This window comes from Bubalus bubalis, chromosome 3 (genome assembly GCF_019923935.1).
Source record: "Bubalus bubalis isolate 160015118507 breed Murrah chromosome 3, NDDB_SH_1, whole genome shotgun sequence".
Taxonomy (NCBI): Eukaryota; Metazoa; Chordata; class Mammalia; order Artiodactyla; family Bovidae; genus Bubalus; species Bubalus bubalis.
Genome location: NC_059159.1, coordinates 163,457,437 through 163,482,055, shown reverse-complemented (window position 1 = coordinate 163,482,055; position 24,619 = coordinate 163,457,437). Strand labels below are relative to the sequence as shown.

Sequence of the window (24,619 nt, the reverse complement as noted above, 5' to 3'; positions counted from 1 at the left end):
TTAAAATCTGTTTTATTCCTCGAAGATAGTGATTTGGATCATGAGTTCTTCCTGTACTTTAAATTGGAAGTGTTCTTAGAGGTAGTCAGGGCTCAGAACTGTTAGTATATGTTTTATCTTCTTAACCATTGAGACAGGGTGATAAAATCTGCCACCTTAAAGATCTGTAAGTATCCGATTGCTGTCACATAAGTTAATGGGAGTCATGACAGTGAGGAGAAGCCATAAACAGAATAAGACATGAATACTAAGGAGCTTCTTCCATCTCAGTTCTTTTTAGTCTTCAAATAGCTAATATCAGTACAGTGATTACCAATAGCCAAAAAAGGTCACTTGAATGACCCAAATCAAATCAATATTGACTTAATGTAGGATGTTCTCCCATTTCCCTAATTTGTACAGTTGAGCCTTGGCACATGAATGTTCTAATTACATTCATAAAAAGGCAAAGGAGAACAGATCATTGGAGAAGCTTTTAGGAAGAAACTGAATGCATCTGTTTATAGTAGTGATGCACACATTTATTTTTGCTTTTTTAGTTGTTTCTAAATTTTAGAAGAAACAGAAGTAAGAAGAAGACCAAAAACCACACAGAGTCATTTAATCAACTGTCAATTTCCCAATCCCAAATCCTTTATTGAACCCAATTTTTGTCAAATATGTTTTCAGTAACTATCAGTGATACAGTTTGAAACGAAAGTCTTTTCATCCCCTTGGGGGCAATATGACTTCTGTTAAGAATGCATGAGTTTTAGATCAACTAGAATGACAAAATAGTTCTTAGCTGCCTTTCAAAAACAGGAGCTTTCACTTTACTTTCTTGTGTTTATTGCAGGCTTTCTTAGAAATGGCTTCTGAGGAAGCTGCTGTTACTATGGTGAATTATTACACTCCTGTTACTCCTCACCTTCGAAGCCAGCCTGTTTTTATTCAGTATTCCAATCACAGAGAACTTAAGACTGACAATCTGCCTAATCAAGCTGTAAGTATTAATGTCATTTATAAAAATAGTTTTAAGAATACATGATATAATAACTAAGTTTCTATTTTTAAGTGGAAAAAAAATCATGTGTTTTTCTTCATCATGAGATGCTCTATTGATAAAGATTGTATATATAAATTCTTATCCAAAGACTTCAATAAGAAAGCACTGCCATTTGAAACTGTGTTTGAGGGTATGGCCTTAGAAATGGCAGGCAATCAGTTTTCCCTTGAAACTGTTTCCATAAGCGGGGAAAAAGTACATTGTTAATGTCTCTTAAAATTTCAGATCTAAAGGAACTATGGAAGTCAATCCTTTCTTTTTACAGAATATGTAACAAAGGCATTGAGAAGTTGAGTGGTGGTCCTTTGTTATAATAAGAATTTATATAAATATGTTCATTAAATGATTTTTAACTCTCCAAGATAAATGTGGAATATAGAATATGAACATTTCTTACCTCATTTTCCAGTTTTGATATAATTCATACTGAAACTTTTTTGTCTCTCCAGGTTGATTTTTTAAGTAGTTAAAATAGTAATTTGAAGTAATTTAAGGGTAGGAAAAACTTATCCACGAAGCAAGTACATTTTAAAAAATAGGTTTTATATTATGCTGAGAGCATTGTTTGGCCCTGATAGTCTTGCCCTAGGCAAAAGAACTCCTTCAGCTCTTTGTTTCTGTGTTGAAAATCATTATAATACAAGCTGCTGAATTTAAATTACAGTTTTCCACATTTTAAAAAACAATGACATTTCCTGCATCCAATCCTTAACTTATTCTAAGACATATTAATGACATATAATAAATTATCTAAACTTGAGTAAATGAAATGTTAGATATTTTTAAATATATAAAATTTTTAAAGTAAAACATTGCCTTGTAAGTAGGATACATGCTCATGGTAAAACATTCAGAAAGTCCAGAAAAATAAAAAACAAAAGACAATCCAGCTACCTAGGTATAACTGATTAACATTTTGCAAACATTTTACTGTGTACCCTTCTCTATTCAGGTTTTGTCTATGTATATAATTTTACACCAGTGGAATCCTAATGTTTTAAGAGCTATTATTTTTTCTCTACAGTAGGTCAGTGATGTTTCATGAGAAGAAATACACAATTACTTCATACTTTTTATTTTACTTTTTATTACTTCATCATTTTTAAATGACTGCATAATACTTGCTTCAAAAGGACAGCCATAATTTATCCAGTTTCTTGTTAATAGACATTGAGATTGTTTGCAATGATATGCTTTTACAAATAGTACTATAGTATATAGTAGCATTCTTATATATCTTGGCACAGTTGCAGCATTATCTTGTAGTTTTTGTTTCTGGCAACAGAATTGCTGGTACTTAGCCTGTGTATGTTTTATGTTTTGATATACATTGCAATATTGCTTTCTGTAAAGATTATTTGCTGATTTACGGTGCCACTGATAATATATGAGCAAGCGATTTTCCTGTCCATTTTTGTTAATATGATAGTTAACAAATTATATCTTATTGTTTTACTTACTTTTATGTAATAACTTGTGAAGTATTTACAGTGATTTCTGTTAATGCAGTTTTCCTCCCCATTTTTTCATTTGTGATAAAATACATATATGAGATTTACCATTTTAATCATTTTTAACTGTATGATTCAGTGGCATTCCCTGGTGGCTCAGACAGTAAAGAAGTTGCCTGAAATGAAGGAGACTTGATTCATTCTCTGGGTCGGGAAGATACTCTGGAGAAGCAAATGGCTACCCGCTCCAGTAATCTTGCCAGGAGAATTCCATGGAGAGAGGAGCCTGGTGGGCTACAGTATGTGGGGTTGCAAAGAGTCAGAAATTACTAAGCTAGTGAATAACACTTCAGTGGCATTAAATACACTCAAAATGCCCAACCTATCACCACCATCCATCTCCAGGACTTTTTCGTCTTCCCAGACTGAAACTCTGTACCCATTAAATACTGACTTCTCATTTCCCCCTACCCCCACTGGCAGCTGCCATTCTGTTTTCCGTCTCTGGATTTTGTTTGCTAATTCAGTTTTTAAATTATTTTTATGTAAGAGTCAAATCTCTTAAGTTGTGTTGCGATCTCTGACATGGGTACCATACTCATAAAAACCCAGTATAGCAAGATTAAAAAGTTTTTTTCTACCTATATTTTCTTATACGTTAATGTTTTGGTTGTCTTTATTTTAGTGTTTAAATCTTTGTTAAGACTGTTCTGTGGGTGGAGAGGGAGGCTAGGGTCTTTCACTTACTCCGCTGACCAGTTTCTCTTTTGTTGTGGTTGAGTAACCCATTTATTATCCACTCATGTAAAACTTGTCCTTTGTCATGTTCTACTTTTCTGTACACAGGCTTTGCCTACTTACAACATGCATAAATATACTTGTTAGACATGACTACACATTTTGCTTGTGTGACCTCCATCTACCCTCATGTGTGTGCTGCTCACGTGGTATGCGGTCTGTGTCTGATCTGGATTACCTTTTGGATTCCGTTCTGTTCTGTTCCTGTTTCAGTGTCCCTGTGGCTTAACCTACTGTAGGACAAGGCTCAATTCTTTCCCCTCTCTTTTTAGAAATTAAATGGATAATAGGTTTTGTTTATTTCTCAGGATATATTAGAATTATTTTGATAACTCCTAACACCCCCAAAACACGGTTGAATTGGGTTGATTTTATAGATTAATATGGAGATAAGTAACATATCTATATCGCTAACTAATCCTTTTGAGGAGGAAGTTATATTTTATTTCCTATCTCTCAGTAGAATTTTCAGTTCTCTTTTGTATAAGTCATGCATTTTTGTCATTAGTGTGATTCCTAATTATGTTTAAGTCTTGAAGAAGAAACAAACAAGTTAATAAAACTCTTAAAGACTGGATTATTCTAAAGGAAAACAGTGAGAAATCCCAGTTGCTTGGCAACCAAAGCCAGCCCAAATGACCTAGTTTATTCTTAGATAGCCTTGATTTCTTCCCAGTACCCTTGCCATTTTGTTACTTTTGTCCATTTTTTGCATTGACTTTTGATAAAATAATGGTTTTCTTTTATTCAGAGTCCTACACAAAAGCTGAAGTCAAAATTGAAGGTACCTGTTTACATACATATTAATGAGAGGTACCAGATGTTTTTTTATTCTGACAGCCCTCAGAAGCTGATAAATTACTGTTTCATTCTCTTTTCTTCTCTGAATAGTAAGATATCCCAAAACATACTTATGGACATGCTTAGCAGAGGGTCAGGTGAATATCAACTATTTCCCTCCCTTGCTTTAAACTAAAATTAGAGCTAAAAATTTTAGGTGGTATTTTTGAGGTGCAGCATTTGAGAAATGGTTGTATTAGTAGCAGTCATTTTTGTATAGACAGTTTTTCTTGATCTTGTAGGTAGAAATTTATAAATTTGCAAAATAATGACCCTGGAAAATTTTTTCCTTAAAATATTTCCCCCAGAATCATCAAACTGAACATTTAAAGATCTGTGAATTTTGTTGTATATTCATTTCTATCTCAACTTTAGAAATACCTTCTTTATATTTTCTGCTACTGCTGCTGCTAAGTCGCTTCAGTTGTGTCCGACTCTGTGCGACCCCATAGACTTGCAGCCCACCAGGCTCCCTCATCCCTGGGATTCTCCAGGCAAGAACACTGGAGTGGGTTGCCATATTTTCTAGGCATATTTAAATTTTACATGAAGTATATATACGTTCCCAACCTCAATAAGTATTTGTTGGTTTTTCCATCACAATACTGCTGTTTCCTTTACTAGTTAATGTAACCATTCCAGAGGGTTTGTGGCTGAAACGTTGAAAAATTATCTCCCATAATAAGAATTCTGCTGCCTTATAATGTTTAGCATCAGATACACAGAAAATATGTCTTCTGTGTACCTGAACTCTCTCTTCATATTAAGAAGACATTTCTTTTTTCTCCCCCTCACTTTTCTTTTGTCCTCAGTGAAGCATGTCCCTCTACTTTTCATTTTCTTCCTTCAATATTTTTGCCTAATTAAAAATTGAAACTAGAGTTACTTATTAAACAAATCTTTCTCAGATTTTTATTGTCAAAATAATTTTTTTTGCATGCCTGCTATGCGGAGACTTTTGTACTCAGTGCTCTGTGAAGTACTAATGCGGAGTATATTGACAACTGTAGAATGATTAAAACAGTATATACCATATCTTCTCATATTTCTGCAGTGTGATCTCTTATGCCAAAGAAGAAGGAGTGGAGGAAGAGAAACAGCAACAATAGCAACAATAACTGTAATATAGCAGTAGTAAGCATATATATAGAATTATTTAATAAAAAGAACTGATTGAATGATTGGTAGATAAGGAAGTAGAGTCAGTGAGGTTGGGAATTCCCTGGCGGTTCAGTGCTTAGGACTAAACACTTGGTACTAAGATCCCACAAGCCACACAATGTGGCCAAAAAGGTTACATTTACTTTCAGTTATTCAGGCTTAGTTTTGATAGGATGATTAAATCTTGAATAATGGTTCCTTTTTCTCTCCTGATGTGAGAGAAAAAGGAACCATTATTCCACTGAGAGCCTCACTGTGTTGATGTTTTTTCCTAAACATTCTAAAGTTGTGAGTAACTGCTCGCTTGTTGTTCAGTAGGTTTAATATGGTAACTGCTTGCTTGTTCTTCTTTAGTCACTAAGTCGTGTCTGACTCTGTTGTGATCCTGTGGACTGTAGCCTGCCACGCTCCTCCATCCATGGAATTCCCCAGGCAAGAATACTGGAGTGTATTGCCATGCCCTCCTCCAGGGGATCTTCCCTGCCCAGGGATTGAACCCAAATCTCCTGCACTGGCATGTGAATTCTTTACCACTGAGCCACCTGGGAACCCCTCAGCTGCTAGCTAAATGTGAATAAATTTAAATAAATTAAAAATAAAAAATTCAGTTCCTCAGTTGCACTAGGTACATTTCAAGTGCTCACTAGCCGCCAGTGACTAATATCCAATATATTGTAGATGTCGAATATTTTCCTTATCACAGGAAATTCTATTGAACAATACTGTCTCCATGTCTCTACTTAACCTTTCGTGTGTGTGTGCATGCGAGAGCACTTGATGTAGATACAATAACTACTTTAATGTTCTTGTTTGCTAATGCTAATCCCTGTGTTAATTGAGTCTTTTTTGAATGACCTCCAAACCTCATCATTGCCTATTTAAAGGCTTAAAGTGGGACTGTGAGCCAATTTTCAAATTTAAAAGCAGTACAACCCTGTTTTCCAAATAAAATCTTCCTGGAGAGCCCAGTATAAAATAGATAAACTGCTACGTGTGAAGCAGAATTGGGGTGCTCAGTATCACACACTTCACTTTGCAGGGGCATATGTATTTAATGATATATTCAAATTATTCATATATTGTTCTCAGAGAGTATTTGGAAACTGAACATTTGGCAGTTTGAGTATTACTTGATACATAAAAGTCTTTATATGGCATAAAAATGTTGTTAAACAGTTTAAAAAAGAGTTGTATTATAAGTACAAAAGTGGAAGTTGTTCAGTTATTAAGCATACAGAAAAGACTGCCACTTTTCAGAAAGACATTTATTTTAATGTTATTTTTCATAACAAAATGTTAAAAAGCTACTCATCCCACTTTTGAAAGGTGGCATAATAGTCAACTAAAATTAAAGTCATGAAAACAAAATAAATGTTAATATAAAATAACAAAGAACTGTGACACAATACTATGATCTTTAAAATTTCAAGTGAATACAAGATGTAGAAATGAAAGAATCTGCATTAAAGTGGTGGGATGTTTTTTCATTTTTTTGGCATAAACATTTTATTCATTATCACTATTGTTAGGGAATTATAAGTACAGAACACAAGATTGATTAAACTTGCATTTAATTTCACTAATTATTAGCTTAATTATTAACCATGCTTTTTTTCTCTTCAGTTCCCCCTTTTCACTTGAATAATTGTTTTAAATTTTGAGGCAGTCACAAAATTTTTAAAAAGAGTCGTAAATATAATACGAAGACATTCTGATTACTTGAGGCGTTTGGGGAAAAACTATTAATCTGGCCTGTCTTCATTGGCCAAACTTTCAGTGTGCATTTCCTTCAAAGAAGGATATTCTTTTACAAACCAGAATACACTGGTCAAAATCAGGAAATTAACACTGATGTATTACTTCCCTCCAACCCTCAGCCCGGATTCAAGTTTTGCCAGTTGTCCCAGTGATGTTTGTTCTAGCAGAATAAGCATTATTCAGAGTTGCATGTTCCATTTAGAAATCATATCTTCTAGTCTCCCTTTATCTGAAACAGTTAAGTTATTTTTTCTTTTTTTTTTGCTTTCATAACCTTGATACTTTTGAAAATTATGGGCTACTCATCTACTAGGCTATCCCTCAATTTGAGTTTGTCTGATGTTTCCTTGTGATAAGATTCAGTGTATGCAGCTTTGACAGGAACATCACAGAAGTAATGCTCTTTTCTTCTCATTGCATCATAGCAGGTGGCACATAATTTCAATTTGCTGCGTTGCTGATGGTGTGCTCTTTGATCACTTGATTTGACTGCTGTTTGCCTGGCTTCTCTCGTATAAAGTTATACAAAGGGGGAAAGAAGAGTATTTGAGGGGAGGTACTTTAGCAGTGTAAATAGACTTTTCCTTATCAGTTGTCAATTTTTATCAGCCTGTGGACTTGCAGGTTTCCTGTTTTATCTGATGGGCTTTTATTTGTTACAGTCACTATTTTGGTTCTCAAATAATGCCAGTGGGAGCCCCTTTCAGGCTGTCTTCTGTGTCCTTTTGGCTTGCTGCTGCTGTTCTTTGAAAACTGTTTTGCATTCTGATACAAAACAACAAGAAAACCCCACAAAACTGGAAATGTACACTCATCTTATGCTTTCCTGCTCCAGTTTTAGACCTAGACATTTTTTAGAGCATCCCGGTTCCTTTTAATAGAGCATCATATTTAGAAACTTTTCTGCCTTCCTTTTCTTGGGTTCTAACATCTCATACCAGGCTGCCCCTCCTTAGAACTCCCTCCCTACTCGAATTATCTTTACTGCATTGGCTACCTATTCCCTGCGGCTGCTTGTTAGTTGCTAAGTAGTGTCCAACTCTTTTGTGACTCCATAGACTGTAGCCCGCCAGACTCCTCTGCCCATGGGATTTCCCAGGCAAGAATACTGGAGGAGTGGGTAGCTATTCTCTTCTCCAGAGGATCTTCCCGACCCAGGGATCGAACCCATGTCTCCTGCATTGCAGGTGGATTCTTTAACAGTGAGCCACAGGGGAAGCACCCAATTCTCTGTGGCCCTCTTCTTGACTCTCCCTGGGCTCTGATAATCCTGGCTAGGCTGCTCTCCTCTGGGTATCTTTCTTACTGTTGTTATGCTCCCCAGGTTCTGGCAGCTGGCAGTGAGCCGCCCACTCACAGATGCCTTGCTTACCTTGTTTGGGCTCAGGTTCCCCTTGCCAGGCAGATGGATGCCTTCCTTTTTTTGCTCAGGCTCTGATGCTTCATGCCAGGATGCCCTCCCTGCCCCACTCTGAACCACCACAGCTCCTCCATGTTTATGCCTATCATATGCCACCCAGAGGTTTTAGAACTCAGTTGTTCAGAGAGGAAAAAAGAAGAGGGATTTGAGTGATTTTTTTTAAAGTGGTCTTTAATGTTACTTTCACATTGCTTTCGTCCCTTTTGTCGTTAAAAAATTAGGATATGAAAGTTATATACAAGTTTTCTTCTTTTTTGGCTGTAGTTTTTTCATTTATTCAAGTAAATTTAAGCAACTTTATTAAATATTGTGTCACTGTGATAAGAAAACAAGACTTTTGATTCTTGACTGATTACAATATTAGGATATATGCATCCAGAGAAAGTTTAACAGATATGTATATTTTTATTTAACCATAGTACTTCATATTAATTTACATCAACTAAGGATTGTATAATGTGTCTGTGTAACCACAAGTTCTCGTTTTGGATTGTTACATAGAGAGCCCAAGCTGCACTGCAGGCTGTCAGTGCGGTCCAGTCAGGAAGTCTGGCCCTTCCTGGAGCGCCTACCAGTGAAGGCACATTCCTACCTGGGCAGAGCCCTGTGCTCCGAATAATTATTGAAAACCTCTTTTATCCTGTTACCCTGGAAGTTCTTCATCAGGTAAGGAGGAACACTCTTATGACAGCAGAGTCAAATATGACCTCTGTAACTTTTAATGTTTTCCGTCTTTAGTTTTTCAGGTTGTTGATTCTGGTTAATATATTTACTTAAATAATGAAAGTCTTCAGCATCCTGTTTCATGCAAGGAATAGTGTCAATTAGAGATAGTTTTTGAAAGCCTCCTTTTTCTAACCTAAATACTTGATTTAAAAAGGTGTGTAAGAATTCTGTGTTTTTATACCTAAGCATGAAAATGAACAAATGAGGGTCGGACATGACTGAGCAACTTCACTTTCACTTTTCACTTTCATGCATTGGAGAAGGAAATGGCAACCCACTCCAGTGTTCTTGCCTGGAGAATCCCAGGGACGGGGAGCCTGGTAGGCTGCCGTCTCTGGGGTTGCACAGAGTCAGACACGACTGAAGCGACTTAGCAGCAGCAGTGTGACGGAGGATTAAACAAGAGACTGCTATAACTAAACGGCTGAGAGTCCTATCCCAGTGGTTACCATTGAAGACTCAGAAATACTTCTCTTCACTTGAAGGACCCATGATCTTTAGAGAAAGAAACAAGGTTTGTTACTGGTCTCCTATAGACTCTCTTTTATAGACTCCTATAAAAAAAAATTGGTACTAGTTATTCCTGAGAAAGTAACATCAATATAGAAAACAACAAATCTATTTCTATAGATTCCTCCATACATTTGAGCACTTTTATTTTTAAAACTTTAAAAGGAAGATATGAGTAACTTCACATGTAATATGGAAGTATCAAGTTAAATACTGACTCTCAACATAACTTTCATAGACTATCCATTACTATGTCTAAACCGTCTTGATAAGAGGCAGTGTAGCACATCATGGCCTACTGTGAAGAGACGGAATTTAAGGCAAGATCTGTCAGCTAGTTATTACATAATTTTGTAATGAATAAAACTAAATCTCCGATAATTGTTGAGTATTGTAAAGAATAATTGAAGAACCAGTCAGTATTCAAGCCTCCTGATGTCAGCTCCAGTATTCCATTTCATTATACTTAACAACCTATATATAAAAATTATTTTAAAACACTGAAACATATGCTTATTTTCACATTTATATCTCAATATATATAATATTAAACAGCATAACCCTAGGCCAATTTAGAATCATTTTAACTGTTTTCTAAAACTTTGGATTTGTACTACTGAATGAAGAGTCATGGGGGGTCGTATGTGTGCACTTACATCTAAGAATTGAAATGTATCCTCTCCTGTTCTCACATTGTACAAATAAGGGAACTGGGGACCTTAGAAGTTGTTACTTTCCCCACTGTCACTGTACCAACTGGTGATAAGAGCTCAGATACATTTCCTTATATGGTTCATGTTGGGCTTCCCTGATGGCTCAGACAGTAAAGAATCCACATGCAATGCGAGAGACCTGGGTTCGATCCCTGGGTTGGGAAGATCCCCTGGAGGAGGTCAACCCACTTCAATATTCTTGCCTGGAGAATCCCCATTGACAGAGGAGCCTGGTGGGCTACAGTCCATGGGGTCGCAAAGAATTGGACATGACTGAGTGACTAAGCACAGCCCATGGTTCACATGCTGTGCATGTAAATATCAAAATATACCACTTCTTATGCCTACTCTATTCCCTATAATAGTTTCCTGAGTACCATTTTCTAAATATGTATGTTTGTGAAGCGTGTCCTGTGGAGGGCTCTAGCAGTGGTATTCATAGCCACTGTTGTTTCCTAAAAGGGTTCAGCAGTTACTTAATTGATTGGCTTCTGTGTCCTGATGAATTTTCGTTTTTTCTGTTTATCCCACCAAGTAGCATCGAGCTCTCTGTGGTCCATCAGCACTTTTTGTTTGCTTTGCCCCTGTAGCACGGTAGCTGCTGCTGCTAACTTCTGTTGCTTCACAGAAGCTGTTATTGCGCCTGTGGCTCAACATCGCCGTCCGTCAGCAGTGAGCTTGGCCCCGGTTGTGTGGCCTGTTCTGTTATTCCGTTTGTCACCTCACTGAGACCAGTAACAAACCTTGTTTCTTTCTCTAAAGATCATGGGTCCTTCAAGTGAAGAGAAGTATTTCTGAGTCTTCAATGGTAACCACTGGGATAGGACTCTCAGCCGTTTAGTTATAGCAGTCTCTTGTTTAATCCTCCGTCACACTGCTGCTGCTAAGTCGCTTCAGTCGTGTCTGACTCTGTGCAACCCCAGAGACGGCAGCCTACCAGGCTCCCCGTCCCTGGGATTCTCCAGGCAAGAACACTGGAGTGGGTTGCCATTTCCTTCTCCAATGCATGAAAGTGAAAAGTGAAAGTGAAGTTGCTCAGTCATGTCCGACCCTCAGCGACCCCATGGACTGCTGCCTACCAGGCTCCTCCATCCATGGGATTCTCCAGGCAAGAGTACTGGAGTGGAGTGCCATTGCCTTCTCTGTCCATCACACTACTGTTGGAAAAAGCAAAATTCCTTACCAGGGCCCTTAATGCCCCCATATCCAGACCTCTCAATGTCTCTGTAACCTCACTTCCTGACTGTTCTGCTTATTTAGCACCCTGGCTTTTCTGGTTCTTTGACCCTCTTCCTCTTCCTCTTATTTCTGTCTTAGTCCGTTTCTGTCTTCTGTTTCTTAGGCCTAGCCACTTAGCTGAATCTACATCATTCCATTTTCAGCTCAAATTCACCTCCTCAGAGTGTCTTTCTGTAATTGCATTAACTAAGCCCTTACCCCTGGCACTCTATTCCATTAGCCAATTTAAGTATAGTATAGCAAAGTAATAAAGGATACAGTTTCTAGAGCTGCTTTGAACCCTAGCTCCCCCACTTATTACCTCCATAACCTTGGGCAAGAAACTTGCTGCTTTTATGTCTTTTTCTTATTTATATAATGGGGATGAAGATGGTATCTCTTTTATACATTTGTTATGAGGATTTCATGGGTTGATGCATTTAAAGCACTTAAAGCAGTGCCTGTTACATAGTAAGCGCTCAAGAAGTGATCGCTGTACTTACTAGATGCTAATAAGAAGCTGGCATTTGCTTTGTAAGAAACAGATCCTTGCTCTTATGGCCTTCTGGGTAAGATGTAAGTAATAGCGTGAAATGTGATAAATATTGTGATTGGGAAATACATGGAGTTGGTTGCACATGTTATAATTAGCAAATTTTTCTGTATTCTCTGCTGAAGAGTTGACATTAGCTAAACTGCTAACATCTATGGAAGCTAGTGTTTTTCCTTTAGCTCATGGTAGGGGAGTTAAGAGTAACTGAGATGGGAATGGTGCTCTTTCAGATGAGAGAAGTTTCAGGTGATGGAAGTATTTACAATATGAAGACATTTGAGCAGAAGCCTGAAGAATGTGAAGGTGTTAAATTATGTGTATATGTGGTAGAATAATGATCTAGTCAGAAAGAACAGCAAGTGCAAAGTCCCTAAAATGGAAGTGTGCTTAATGTATTCAAATATCAGAAAAAAGACTGTCATTGGATATAAAAAAATATGAAAGCTGTGACTGATAGGCTCAGAGAATGGGTTAAGACTTGATGATGCAGAGCCTTTATAATCTTTACACTGAGTGAAATAGGAATCCATGGAGGGTTTTGAGCAGAGGAGTGAGATGACAGGCTGAATGTTTTAACAGAATTGCTCTTGTTTGCTATGTTAAGAATGAACTATAGGCATAAGTGATGGAGAAAGAAACAGCAACCCACTCCAGTATTCTTGCCTGGAGAATTCCACGAACAGAGGACCCTGGTGGGCTACAGTCCATGGCGTCGCAAAGAGTCAGACACGACTAAGTGACTAACACACACATATAGGCATAAGTGAAGGCTCTTAGCATAGTCCAAATGAGAGATGGTGGTAACCCAGGTGGGGATGTGGGCACTGGAAGTGGTGATTACATATGTATTTGGAAAGATGTGCTGATGGGATGAGTAGATGTGAGTTACAAAGAGAAAGAGAGTAACGGTCAATGCTTTCCAGATTGTGGATGTGAACTTCTGGTAAGCCATCTTATACTAGATAGTAAAGACTGAGGGGGGAAAAGATGTGGGGCAAGGGTGGGAGATAGGGGGGGAATCAAGAGTATATTTTCAACTTAAATTGGAGATACCTGTTAGACATCCAATGGGAGATGTTGAAGAAACATTTGGGAAATAAGTCTGTATTGAGCGTAAAAATTCAGGACTGGAAAATTGGTGATGATTTGCATATGACTGGCACTTAAGGCTGTGGGATTGAATGGCATCACTTAGTATTTCTAGGTAAAGAAGGCATTCATCAACTGATCCATTATGTAAACTCAGCCCTGCATTCTAAAAAATTTCTTTGTCTACTAACGGAGTAAGGTAAAACAGTATTTTTTTGGAGTCTATTACTTTGAAGTACCATCATGTATGGTGTTAGTTATGTCCAACAGAGGTCCAATAGATGAATCTCTTCAGGATGAAAGACAGATAAGTCCTTTTTGAATCGAAGTATAAAGATAAATAGCTTGCAAAAATCAGTTATTACTGTATTAAATAAAAGAATCGACACTAGTAATATAAAATTCTAATTTAAAAAAATTACTTATTTATTTCTTTTTGACTGCTGGGTCTCCGTTGCTCTGTGGGCTTTTTTCTGGTTGTGGCAAGCAGGGACTACTGTGTAACTGCAGTGCGCGGCCTTCTCATTGCAGTGGCTTCTCCTGTTGTGGAGTGCGGGCTCTGGGCTGTATGGGCTTCAGTAGTTGCAGCCCTTGGGCTCAGTAGTTGTGGTTCCCAGGCTCTAGGGCACAGCTTTAATAGTTACAGCAAACAGATTTGGTTATTCACAGTGTGTGGGGTCTTCCTGGATCAGGGATCGAACCTGTGTCTCCTGTATTGGCAGGCAGAGTCTTGAGCACTGAGCCACCGGGGAAGCCTCCAAATTCTAATTTTTAAGTCACCTTTTTTGTTGCCTACAAAAACTATTGTAAACAAATTGTAGCTAATGTGCTTGCTATTTTAGAAATTTCTAGTATGAATAATGCTTTTTTCAAGTGAATACTAGTGAACATTTTCAGTTTCTGGCAAGTTCTCTTTATCACTCTTTATTAATCTTCATCACCCTGAAGATTAATGTTACCAGAATCTGATTTCTTGTATTTTATTAGTCCCATTTTGAAGTCTGAAAAGATTAAAATGCACAAGACATCAAGAGTTGAGTCTCTGTGTATTTGTATTTATGACAGCAAAGTATATTTATTAGGGAAGTTGTCAAAGACCTTGTAATCAATAAAAATATATATTAAACTTTCCTAAACATTGATCTTTTGAGGCCAAATCTATTTAAAAATAAATGTTTTGATAATTATAAAAAGTTGTTAAAAATCACACTCAAGGCATTACTGAATTCCCTGATATTGGTGTTTGCTTACTTTAATAATATCAGATTGATCTTTGTAGCTCCTCAGTAAATACAGTCCAGGGAGCTCTAGAGAGCATGGTTAACCAGATGAGTACATTTATATTCTCTCAGCACATTCAGATGAAAATTATATAGCCAAACACATCTGCCAGGGAGGATATGCTTCAGGCTGTTGTTCAAACTAAATGAGAGAAAGGGATCTAAACATTAACAAAATCTGAAGATTAAGTGGAAATTAACTAGGTCGTATAGCATAACATAGTATAAAAATCCCAAATTTTAGAGCAAACTCTATGTTCTTGTTACTTCTTTAACAAGATAGTTTGCATAAGAAATGTTTATCATTTTAAAATTTGCGTGTTGCCATTATTCTTCAGTCAGGTCTCAGAGTATAATTTTTTTATCAATTAATAATAAACTTTTACTCTGTGCCTCTTATACACCAGGACTTGTAGTCAATGCTAACGAAATGACCAAGACAAGCAATATACCTTCAAGGAACTTTCAGTCTAATTAAAGGAGACATATATAGACAAATGTATAATACAGTATAAGTAAAACAACAAGATAAGTATTTGTATGAGGCCAGGAAGGGGATAAAAATATTTGGTAAAGAAAATGAACTCTATTGAGGTTTGGGTGGGGCTAAGAATTTTCTGGTGGCATTATTGCCTGAGCTGAGTTTTGAAAGAGAATAAATGAAAATTTCCTAGGCATTATATAAAGAGATACAGGAACAGGGGAAAAGTCACATGTGTAGGCATAGAAGTCTGAAACCGCTTGGTGTATCTGGAGAACTACTGTAGTTGTTGATGTAAATAGTGTGGATAAGTCTTATGGATAAATCTGTATTGAGACTGTAACCATAACACACACACACATATACATTTTCAAGTTATTCATTTATTTCTCTGACTGTGTTGGCCCTCAGTTGCGGCACATGGGATATTTCATTGTGGTGCACGGGCTCAGTAGTTGCGGCATGCAGACTCTCTAGTTGTGGCACACGGGCTTAGTTGCTCCACAGCATATGGGATCTTCTTAGTTTCCCGACCAGGGGAATGTAGGGATCAAACCTTGCAGGGCAGATTGTTAACCACTGGACCACGAGGGAAGTCCCTGGTATTTTTATAAACTTTATTCTCGAGGATATGAGAGTGTATTGAGGAAGTACTTGTTATAAGACCAAACCTTTCATTAAAAGAGCGAAACAAAAATTTCCTAGTGTTTTTCAAAATAGAGTTATATGAGGGATTAAGGTCTTAACATTTTGAACCCTGAAGTATGACCATAATGAAATTAACTATATATTTTTTAAACATCTTAAATTTCAATAGAGAGCCTTCAGACTACATCTTTAGGACTGGAATTTTCTGGTCATCCTTTCCAAGACAAATTAGTTTCACGAGTCTTGTTGATCTCTTATAAGAATTGTTTGACTCTATTCAGTGGTATAAAGAATCCACCTGCCAATATAGAAGACAGGTTCAATCTAGGGGTCGAGAAGGTCCCCTGGAGAAGGAAATGGCAACCCACTCCAGGATTCTTGCCTGGGAAATCCCATGGACAGAGGAACCTGGCAGGCTAGAGTCCATGGGGTCCTAAGAGTTGGACACAACTTAGTAACTAAACAACAACAAGGTTCCTCATAAAAGTGGAGTCACTCATCATTTGCTGTTTTGAGAGGGGCTTATTTCACAGAACAGTGTCTTCAGGGTTCATCGGTATTGTAGCATGTGTGAGAATTTCCTTCCTTTTTAAAGCTGAATAATATTCCATTACATGTATACACCACGTTTTGTTTATTCATTCATCTGTGGATGGACACGAGTTGCCAATGAGCATCTTTTCATGTGCTTGTTGCTATTTGATTGTCTTCTTTGGAGAAGTGAAATGAAAGTCGCTCAGTTGTGTCCGACTCTTTGCAACCCCGTGGACTGTCCATGGAATTCTCCAGGCCAGAATACTGGAGTGGATAGCCTTTTCCTTCTCCAGGGGATCTTCCCAACCCAGGGATCAAAGCCAGGTCTCCCACATTGCAGGAGGATTCTTTACCAACTGAGCTATCAGGGAAGCCCTTTCTTTGGAGAAAGTTCTTTTCAAATCCTTTGCCTGTTTTTTAAATTGGGTTTTTGTTGTTGTTGACTTGTAGGAATTCTCTTCATATTTCTGTATATTACCTCTTATCACATAAATGATTTAAGAATATTGTCTCTCATTTTGTGTGTTGCCTTTTCAATCCTGTTGATAGTCTTGGTGAACATGAGTTTTAATTTTGATGTAGTTGAATTTTTCTATTTTATCTTTTGTTGCCTGTCCTCTAGGATAGTTATTCTTGATCATTCTTTCTGATAATAAAAAAGCAGGATATTTGCCTATTAAGGAAACACATACATAGTGTGTAATGACAGCAAATTTTTACCAGCATAGGGAATACTTAGGTTTAAGAAGCAAGACACATTTCTGTCTTATGAAAATCCAGATGTAAAATGAGATGTCAGAGGAAAGCATAATGCATTGTAGGAACCCTGGCCCTGACCTTCTGTGCTGGGGAAGTAGAACAAGTGTTGTAAGAGCATTGGTGACCAGGGCTCTGTAGGAACCTTCGCCTCATTCTGTTAATTCCTCTTCCCCAAAGACTTGAGAGAGGCCTTCCTGGAGCACCCTTGCACCTTCCCAACTTGCATCACGCTCATCCCTTTCCCTTTTATTTAAAACAAAATACTTTTATATGACCAGGTATTGTTATTTATTTGCTTATTTATTGTCTTGTCTTTCCTTGCAAGAGCAGAGGCTCCTTTCTTTCTTCCTTCCTTCCTTCTGATTTTCTAGGTGTTTTTTCCTGTTACTGGTTTCTTGTTTAAATCTATAATTGAGAATATACATTGTATGATTTTTATTATTTTAAATTTAAGTGTGCTTTATGGCTCAGAATATGTCTATCTTGGTGTTCATGCATATTCTGCTGTTATTGGATATATTATTCTATAAATGTCAATTAGATCCAACCCTTCTCCCCTTTGGTATCCATACGTTTGTTCACAGTCTCAATACAGACTTATTCATAAGTCTGTATTGGAGGGATATTATTAAAGTCTCCAACAACAATAGTGTTTTTGTAGTTCTAACAGCTTTTTTTCTTAAGTATTTTGGTTCTTTTTTGTTACACACATACATTTTAAAGATTGTTCTGTCTTCTTGGATAAATGACTCCCATTATCTTATATAGCATCCCTCATTATCCCTAATAATTTTTCTTCAGAGGTCAGCCTTGTAGGAAATGAATATAGCTCTGCCAGCTTTTCTTAAAAATTAGTGTTAGCATGGTGTATCTTTCTCTCTCTTTAGCTTATGTCTTTATATTTAAAGTGGATTTCTCTCGAATAACCTAGAGTTGGGTCTTGCATGTGCTTTTTAAAAAGCCCACTCTAACAGTTATGTATTTTAATTAGCGTATTAAGAACATTGGCATTTAAAGCGACTTTTTTATATATCTGCCAAGATATATCTGGACATGTATCTGCCAACTTGATAACTGTTTCCTGCTTAACTGCGCTTGACTGCGGTTTCCTCCCCCGTTCTCTTTCTCTTTTCTAGTTTTTCTCCCGTTTCACATTTTGTTTTCTTACTAGAATTCTTTAGAGCATTTTTAGTTCACAAAACACTTTGAGCAGAATATATATACCTCCTTACCCCCACAGACGTACTGTTTCCCCTATTATCAAGATCTTGTATTAGTATGGTACTGTTGTTTAAAATTGATGAACCAGTGCTGAGATTCTTGTTTCTATTTTGTTCACTCCTGACTTTTTTCAGAGCTTACAACGATTCTCTATGACTATTTGATGAATTAATAGAGCATTGGACATTTTGTGCTTCATTTTGTTGAATATTTTGTAGTTTTCCTTTCTATAAAAATTTCAAGAAATAAATGCTGATTCTCAGGCTGAAATAGTTGATCTGTGTGTGACTCTTCCATTTCCAGGTATATGCTTTGCAACACCATTATCTCATAGCACTAATTAATCCCTGTTGTAACCTTCTGTTTCAGTACTGTGCCAATTATGCCAAGTTATAAAATAGGTTAAATATTTAGTTCCTATTGTATGTCAGGCACTGTTTTAAGCCATGTATGGGTGTTAGAACATGAACATCTTAGGCCTGATTTAAGTAATTTTGGTACCAGTAGTTTTAATAAAGGATATTATTTTCATTTAAAACTGAGATTTATGAATCAAGTTGTATTTTTAAGGATAAGTTAGCTAAATTTTTCCCTTAAATTTAACCTAATGTGAACTTTTTTCCAGATATTTTCTAAATTTGGCACAGTCTTAAAGATTATCACCTTTACAAAGAATAATCAGTTTCAAGCCTTGCTTCAGTATGCTGACCCATTGAATGCACATTATGCCAAAATGGTAATTATGATCTTTGTTTCATTTTTCACTTGTTATTATAGTCACTTTAGTGATACCAAAGAAGGTCATCATGTCTTCTCCTATGCTATAGTTTACTGTTTGTTTTTTTTTAATTGTAATAAAATATACAAACTAATTTATCATTTTTAAATGTACTGTTCCTTGTGCTCTTTTTATAGTCTAAAAGCTACTTCTTTCTTGATATGAAATGGTTTCAGATCCCTTATCATTTCTTATATTTCTGGGACTCATTTCTGTTTGTCGTATTTGAAGTCTAGAGTTGCACAAAGTTCTCTTGATATAATCTAACTAATAGAATAGAATTATCTTTGCTCTAGTGCCCTCATTTACTTCTATTAAGTGAGCAAAAGATTGATTGATTTCTGTATTTTTGCAACCATATTCACTGTTGAATCTCATTGAGCTCTAAATTGATAGACATTAAATCTTAGGAAATATGCTGCTTTCAATTCATACTGTCTTGTTTTTAGCACACAAGTGCTTGTCTTTTGACAAGATATAAAGCTTCACATTCAGTTTGGTTATGTTTGATCCATCTCCTGCTGAGGTCTGTCCCTGACTCTCATTCTGTCTTGTGTCAGTATCTGCATCATTTCTAACTTTTTCCCGAGGACAGAGACTGAGTGGGCAGCACCTTGTGTGTCACATAGTGTCTGGCCCTTGGCTAGGAGTGACAGTGGCGTCTGCCGCGTCCTCTACCTCGTGCATTGTTCTGTGCCTTTACGATGGCGTACTCGTCAGTAACTGTTATGATAAGTAAGCGTTTTTTAGTACACTTATGTTTTGTTTTATTTTTTGTGTTTTAGTTTCTGGTATCTGTTTTTTGTAAATTCAAATGTTTGTGGAAGTCATTAGTAGCTATAAATATCCCTTCGGAAGATCTTCATCATTGTGAAAGAAGAGATTGCTAATTTTTGGTCTTGTATCTACTCTGACTTAAAACTTCCCTCAATCTTGTTACTCAAAGAAAATAAATTTACAACAACAACAAAAAAAAGTGGTTGATACTGTATCACATATTGTGGTTCTGACAAGTACCATTTACAAAGACTTTATATCATCTTAACCTATATAAACTACACTAATATGAATTAAGATGAAATGTTAAATTTAAATATATTTAAACATTTTAAAATAATCATAATCATAATTAGTACAGTGTACAATAATGTATTATAGTTTTTCAAGCTTATACCTTTCTCCTCTTCCACTTATCTTACCATGGATAAAATAGAGATTTTCACTTTACAGAAGAAAAAACTAAGAAATAGAATTTTCAAAAAAAAAAAAAAAGAAATAGAATTTTCATTTTCTCTCAGGCTCACACAGTTAGTGATAAAGGTAAAAGGAAATAACAGTTCTTTGGCTTTTAGTTTAGTCCTCTCTGCTTTATGCCTGATTGCCACTTTTTGTCAAAGTAGAGGCTACTTGATTTATTGTTGTCTTGCAAAACATCAGTCCCTTTCTTACGTGCTTTAGGCTCTGGATGGCCAGAATATCTATAATGCATGCTGCACTCTGCGTATTGACTTCTCCAAGCTCACCAGCCTTAATGTGAAATATAATAATGACAAAAGCAGAGACTTCACTCGCTTAGACCTTCCCACTGGTGATGGCCAGCCATCCCTTGAACCCCCTATGGCTGCTGCTTTTGGTGAGTAGTTCTGTTTTGGGTTGTAGAACAAGTTTTCTGAAGTTACAAGTTTAATTTGTTAATCCATATATGTCAGATGATTTCTTCTTGGATTCTCTCAGGATTTCAGGAGAAAAAGGAGACTCATGGAACAAAAATGTGTTCATTAACTGAATCTTAATATTAGTAGATTCTGTTAGTTGTCAAAAACAAGTGGATACCTAAAATTGAATTTATTTTCTACCATTAATTAAAGAATATTGCTCATTCTTTATAAACCATACAACCATTTATCTGGATTTAGTAGTCTTATATATTACCATTGGTTTAAACAAGTTGATTTATAGCCAGCAGAATATTGACATAAGTGCTCTTGAGAGAAATACTTCTCCTTTTTAAAGTAGTGATATTTTAAAACAAGGGCCTGAATTGGTAGTATGTTCTTTCTTTATTCAAAGAGGATTTTGTTTTTTAAACATCAGAACTTTTCGTCATTACGCTAAGTTTGTGTGAAATTGCATTTTTGCACTAATAAAAATACAATCTTCTGCATTACTCATGCTAATGTTGCTTTGAAGAGCTTCCTTCTTTTATTTAAGATCAGGTCTCAGTAATCTAAACTTTTGAAGTAAACCTTTATGTAAAAGGAAAAGTAATGAATAGCCTAGTTGAATATATCACTAGGTTAATGTACTTTTTGGCTTTGCAGCACTCAAATGTGGTTTATTATTTAGATAAGGTATTAAATTTTATTACCCTTCGTGATTGATTTTTCTTTCCCAGATGACACCATAAAATATTAATTGAGACTTTAAGTGGTATTTAGTTTATCTTCATTTTACAGGTGAGAAAAAAGAATCCTTAGCCAAATAGTTGTCCAAATTTTCTAGAAAACAGTAAATTTAAAATAAAAGCTTTTTATTATTTATAACTGAAAAAAGTCAAGTGGATTGTTCAGTTCATGTCCCTGAATTGTTAAAGTTTCTGTTTTAGTCTAACCAAGTTTTTGTGTTTTATACATTTGGCCTTCCATATCTACAGGTTTGGCATCTGTGGATTCAACAAACCACAGATCAAAAATAATTGGAGAAAAAAAAGTTTCATAAAGTTCCTAGAAGCAAAACTTGAATTTGCCTTGTACCAGCAACTATTTACATAGCATTACATTGTCTTTACAACTATTTACATAGCATTTACAACATATTAGGTATTATAAGCAATTTAGAGATGATTTCAAGGATACAGGAGGATGTGCAGAGATTATATGCACATACTGTGTGCCATTTTATAAAGGGACTTGAGCATCCTTGAGGGGGCTGGGAGTGTCCTGGAACCAATCCCTTGTAGATACTGAAGGGGGCTGTATTTGTTATCAGCCTCCACTCATATGTACAACTTGGCAGAGCCAAAGGTCTTTGTAATTAGCATTTTAATAGCAAGTGATAGGAACTGGGGCTGTCATTCAAGTTTGCCAAAGCTTGGCTATCAGGTGCAGAACTGCACATATTCCAATAATTGAATACATACTGTTGGTGTAATTGATGTTCTGCATTGTGGGAGGAGGACACTTTAAAAATACGATTAAGAATTTTGGTTTCTGAATATAAAATATCAAAATGTTGCTATCCTTTCTTATTGTGTTAATAAGTCCTTTGTCATTGCAAATAGTATGTACATTCTAAGATAAGTAATTTATCAAACAGAGAACAATACCTTTAGGTGTTGTATGAAACTTTACTCTGCCTCTCACAAATATTTGACATGGTTCACTATTTCCTCCTTTTTTTTCTCTTGGCTTTGAAAATGCTACACTTCCAGGTCTCTGTTCCTTACTTACCTAGTTGTTCTTTCTTTTAAAGATTACCCTTTCAGGTTCTTAGAGCTAAGTTGTAAGCATTCTGGGGTCTTCCTGATCTGTTTTAGAGATGTTATATTATTTTATATTATATTAATAGAAAAGCTTGTAAAAATATGTGAATATAGTTTTTTAATTTTTTTTATTTTTCATGAAATGTTTAACATTATTCTACTAATTTCATTTAGTTAGTTATGGCTGTGCTGGGTCTTCATTGCTGTGTGGGTTTTTCTCTAGTTGCAGCGAGCCAGAGTCTACTCTCTAGTTGGGGTGGATTCCCTTGTTGCAGAGCATGAGCTCTAGGGCGCATGGGCTTCAGTAGTTGTGACTCTTGGGTTCTAGAGCACAGACTCAATAGTTGTGTCCCATGGGCTTAGTTGTTCCATGACATGTGGGACCTTCCTATATCAAAGAGCCTCCTGCATTGGCAGGCAGATTCTTTACCACTGCGCCACCAAGGAAGCCCCTGAGTACAGTTTTAAATATCCATACTACCCAGATTAAGAAATAAAATGTATACACATACTGTGGAAGCACCATTTGTACCCCTCTCATTTATTGTGTTCCCATTCTCCTGCTCCAGTATATCTGTAGTCTCAAATTTTTGATGGTAGTCCTGCTTTTGCTTTTTTGCTTTTCTCCTGTGGTTTGGTTTTGTTTTTTTTACTACTCATTATGCAGCCCTAAGTGCTAGAGATTTTTCTCCTATACTTAGAAGTTTATTTAAATGGAATCACACTGTTTTCCTTTTTGATTCATCTGTGTTCACATATATGGCTCTTGCTTATCCATTTTCAACACTGTCAAGTGTATAGATTTCCACTGTATGAATATATTATAGTTGGTTTATCTATGCTACTATTGATAGACATTTGGGTTATTTTAGTTTGAGGCCATTATGAACAGTGCTGCTTTGAAATTTTCCTAATTATCAATGAGGTTAAACTTATGTTTGTTGGCCATTCTTCTTTATGAATTTTCTGTCAATTCTTTTGCCTGTTTTTATATTTAGTTTCTTGTCATTTCTTGTTTATTTGTAGGAATTCTTTAATATCCTAGACACTAGTCTTTTTGTTGGTTTTATGTGTTGCAAATAGTTTCTATCAGTTTTGGCTTATTGGTTCATTCTCTTCATGGTATTTTTATATGGCCGAATTTACTTGCCATACCCTTTATGTTTGTGTTTTTGTGTCATGTTTTAAAAAATCCTGTATTACTTTGACATTATAAATATAAACACTTAGAAATTTTAAAGTGTGTAGTATTTTAGTGACTTTTTATTGCAGTATTTCAAGTTACAGAAATAGTTGAAAGAATCTCCTGCATCCTTCAGATTCTCTGATTATTAACATCACACCACATTTACTTTATCATCTCTCTTTGTGTGTGTGTATGTGTGGTATTTTTTTCTTCCTCTGAGTCATTGGAAAATAAGTTGCAGTAAAAAGAAAATAATAAGTTGCAGGCATGATGTCCCTTCTAAATACTCATTGTGAATTGTCTAAGAACAAGGACATTCTTATGTAAATAACAAAATCAGAAAATTAACATTCATATGATCCTTATCTAATGCATAGATCTTTTAAAAATTTTGCCAGTTGTGAAAATAATGTTCTTTATGAGAAAATGTTTTTCTAGTAGGGATCCAAACCAGTATCAGGTTAATTTATTTGTCATGTCTTGTGGAGGCCTTTAATTTGGAACATTTCCTCATTCTTGGTCTTTTATGACCTTTAAGTTTTTGAAGAGTTCAGGGTTGAGTATTTAATAGAATGTATCCCAATATGTGTGTCTGGGTTTTTGGCTGAAATAATATTGTGTCTTTCTCGTTTCATTACATCAGGATTGCTGCCAGTTTATCCTGTTCGTGGTGATGTTAACTTTGATCACTTAAGGTGGTTTCTTCCAGTTGTCTTACTTTTTTTCTCTTTATAATTAAAAACACTTTTTTGTAGGGAGGATATGTTGAGACTATATAAACAGCCTGTTTCTTACCACTTTTCACCCTTTAGTTGTTTTTTTTTTTTTTTTTTTAAGATTTTTATTTGATGTGATCCATTTTTAAAGTTTTTATTGATTGTTACAATATTGATTCCGTTTTATGCTTTGGATTTTTGGACACGCGGCATGTGGGTTCTTAGCTCCCCAATCAGGGACTGAACTTGGATT

At 36.0% G+C, this 24,619-nt stretch overlaps 1 protein-coding gene across 5 annotated transcripts in view; it reads left to right on the top strand.

The window, feature by feature from the left end:
* The window catches only part of PTBP3 (polypyrimidine tract binding protein 3), a 90,834-nt gene that overhangs the window by 44,656 nt on the left and 21,559 nt on the right, over positions 1-24,619 (top strand). For 4 of the 5 annotated variants that reach the window (XM_006079960.4, XM_044940452.2, XM_006079963.4 and 1 more), the window contains 4 exons: positions 836-982; positions 8,975-9,139; positions 18,831-18,941; positions 20,442-20,616. In XM_006079960.4, coding sequence (XP_006080022.1) covers positions 836-982; positions 8,975-9,139; positions 18,831-18,941; positions 20,442-20,616 — 598 coding nt within the window. The remainder of the gene's footprint in view (positions 1-835; positions 983-8,974; positions 9,140-18,830; positions 18,942-20,441; positions 20,617-24,619) is intronic. The other variant, XM_025282228.3, reaches the window with a different exon arrangement.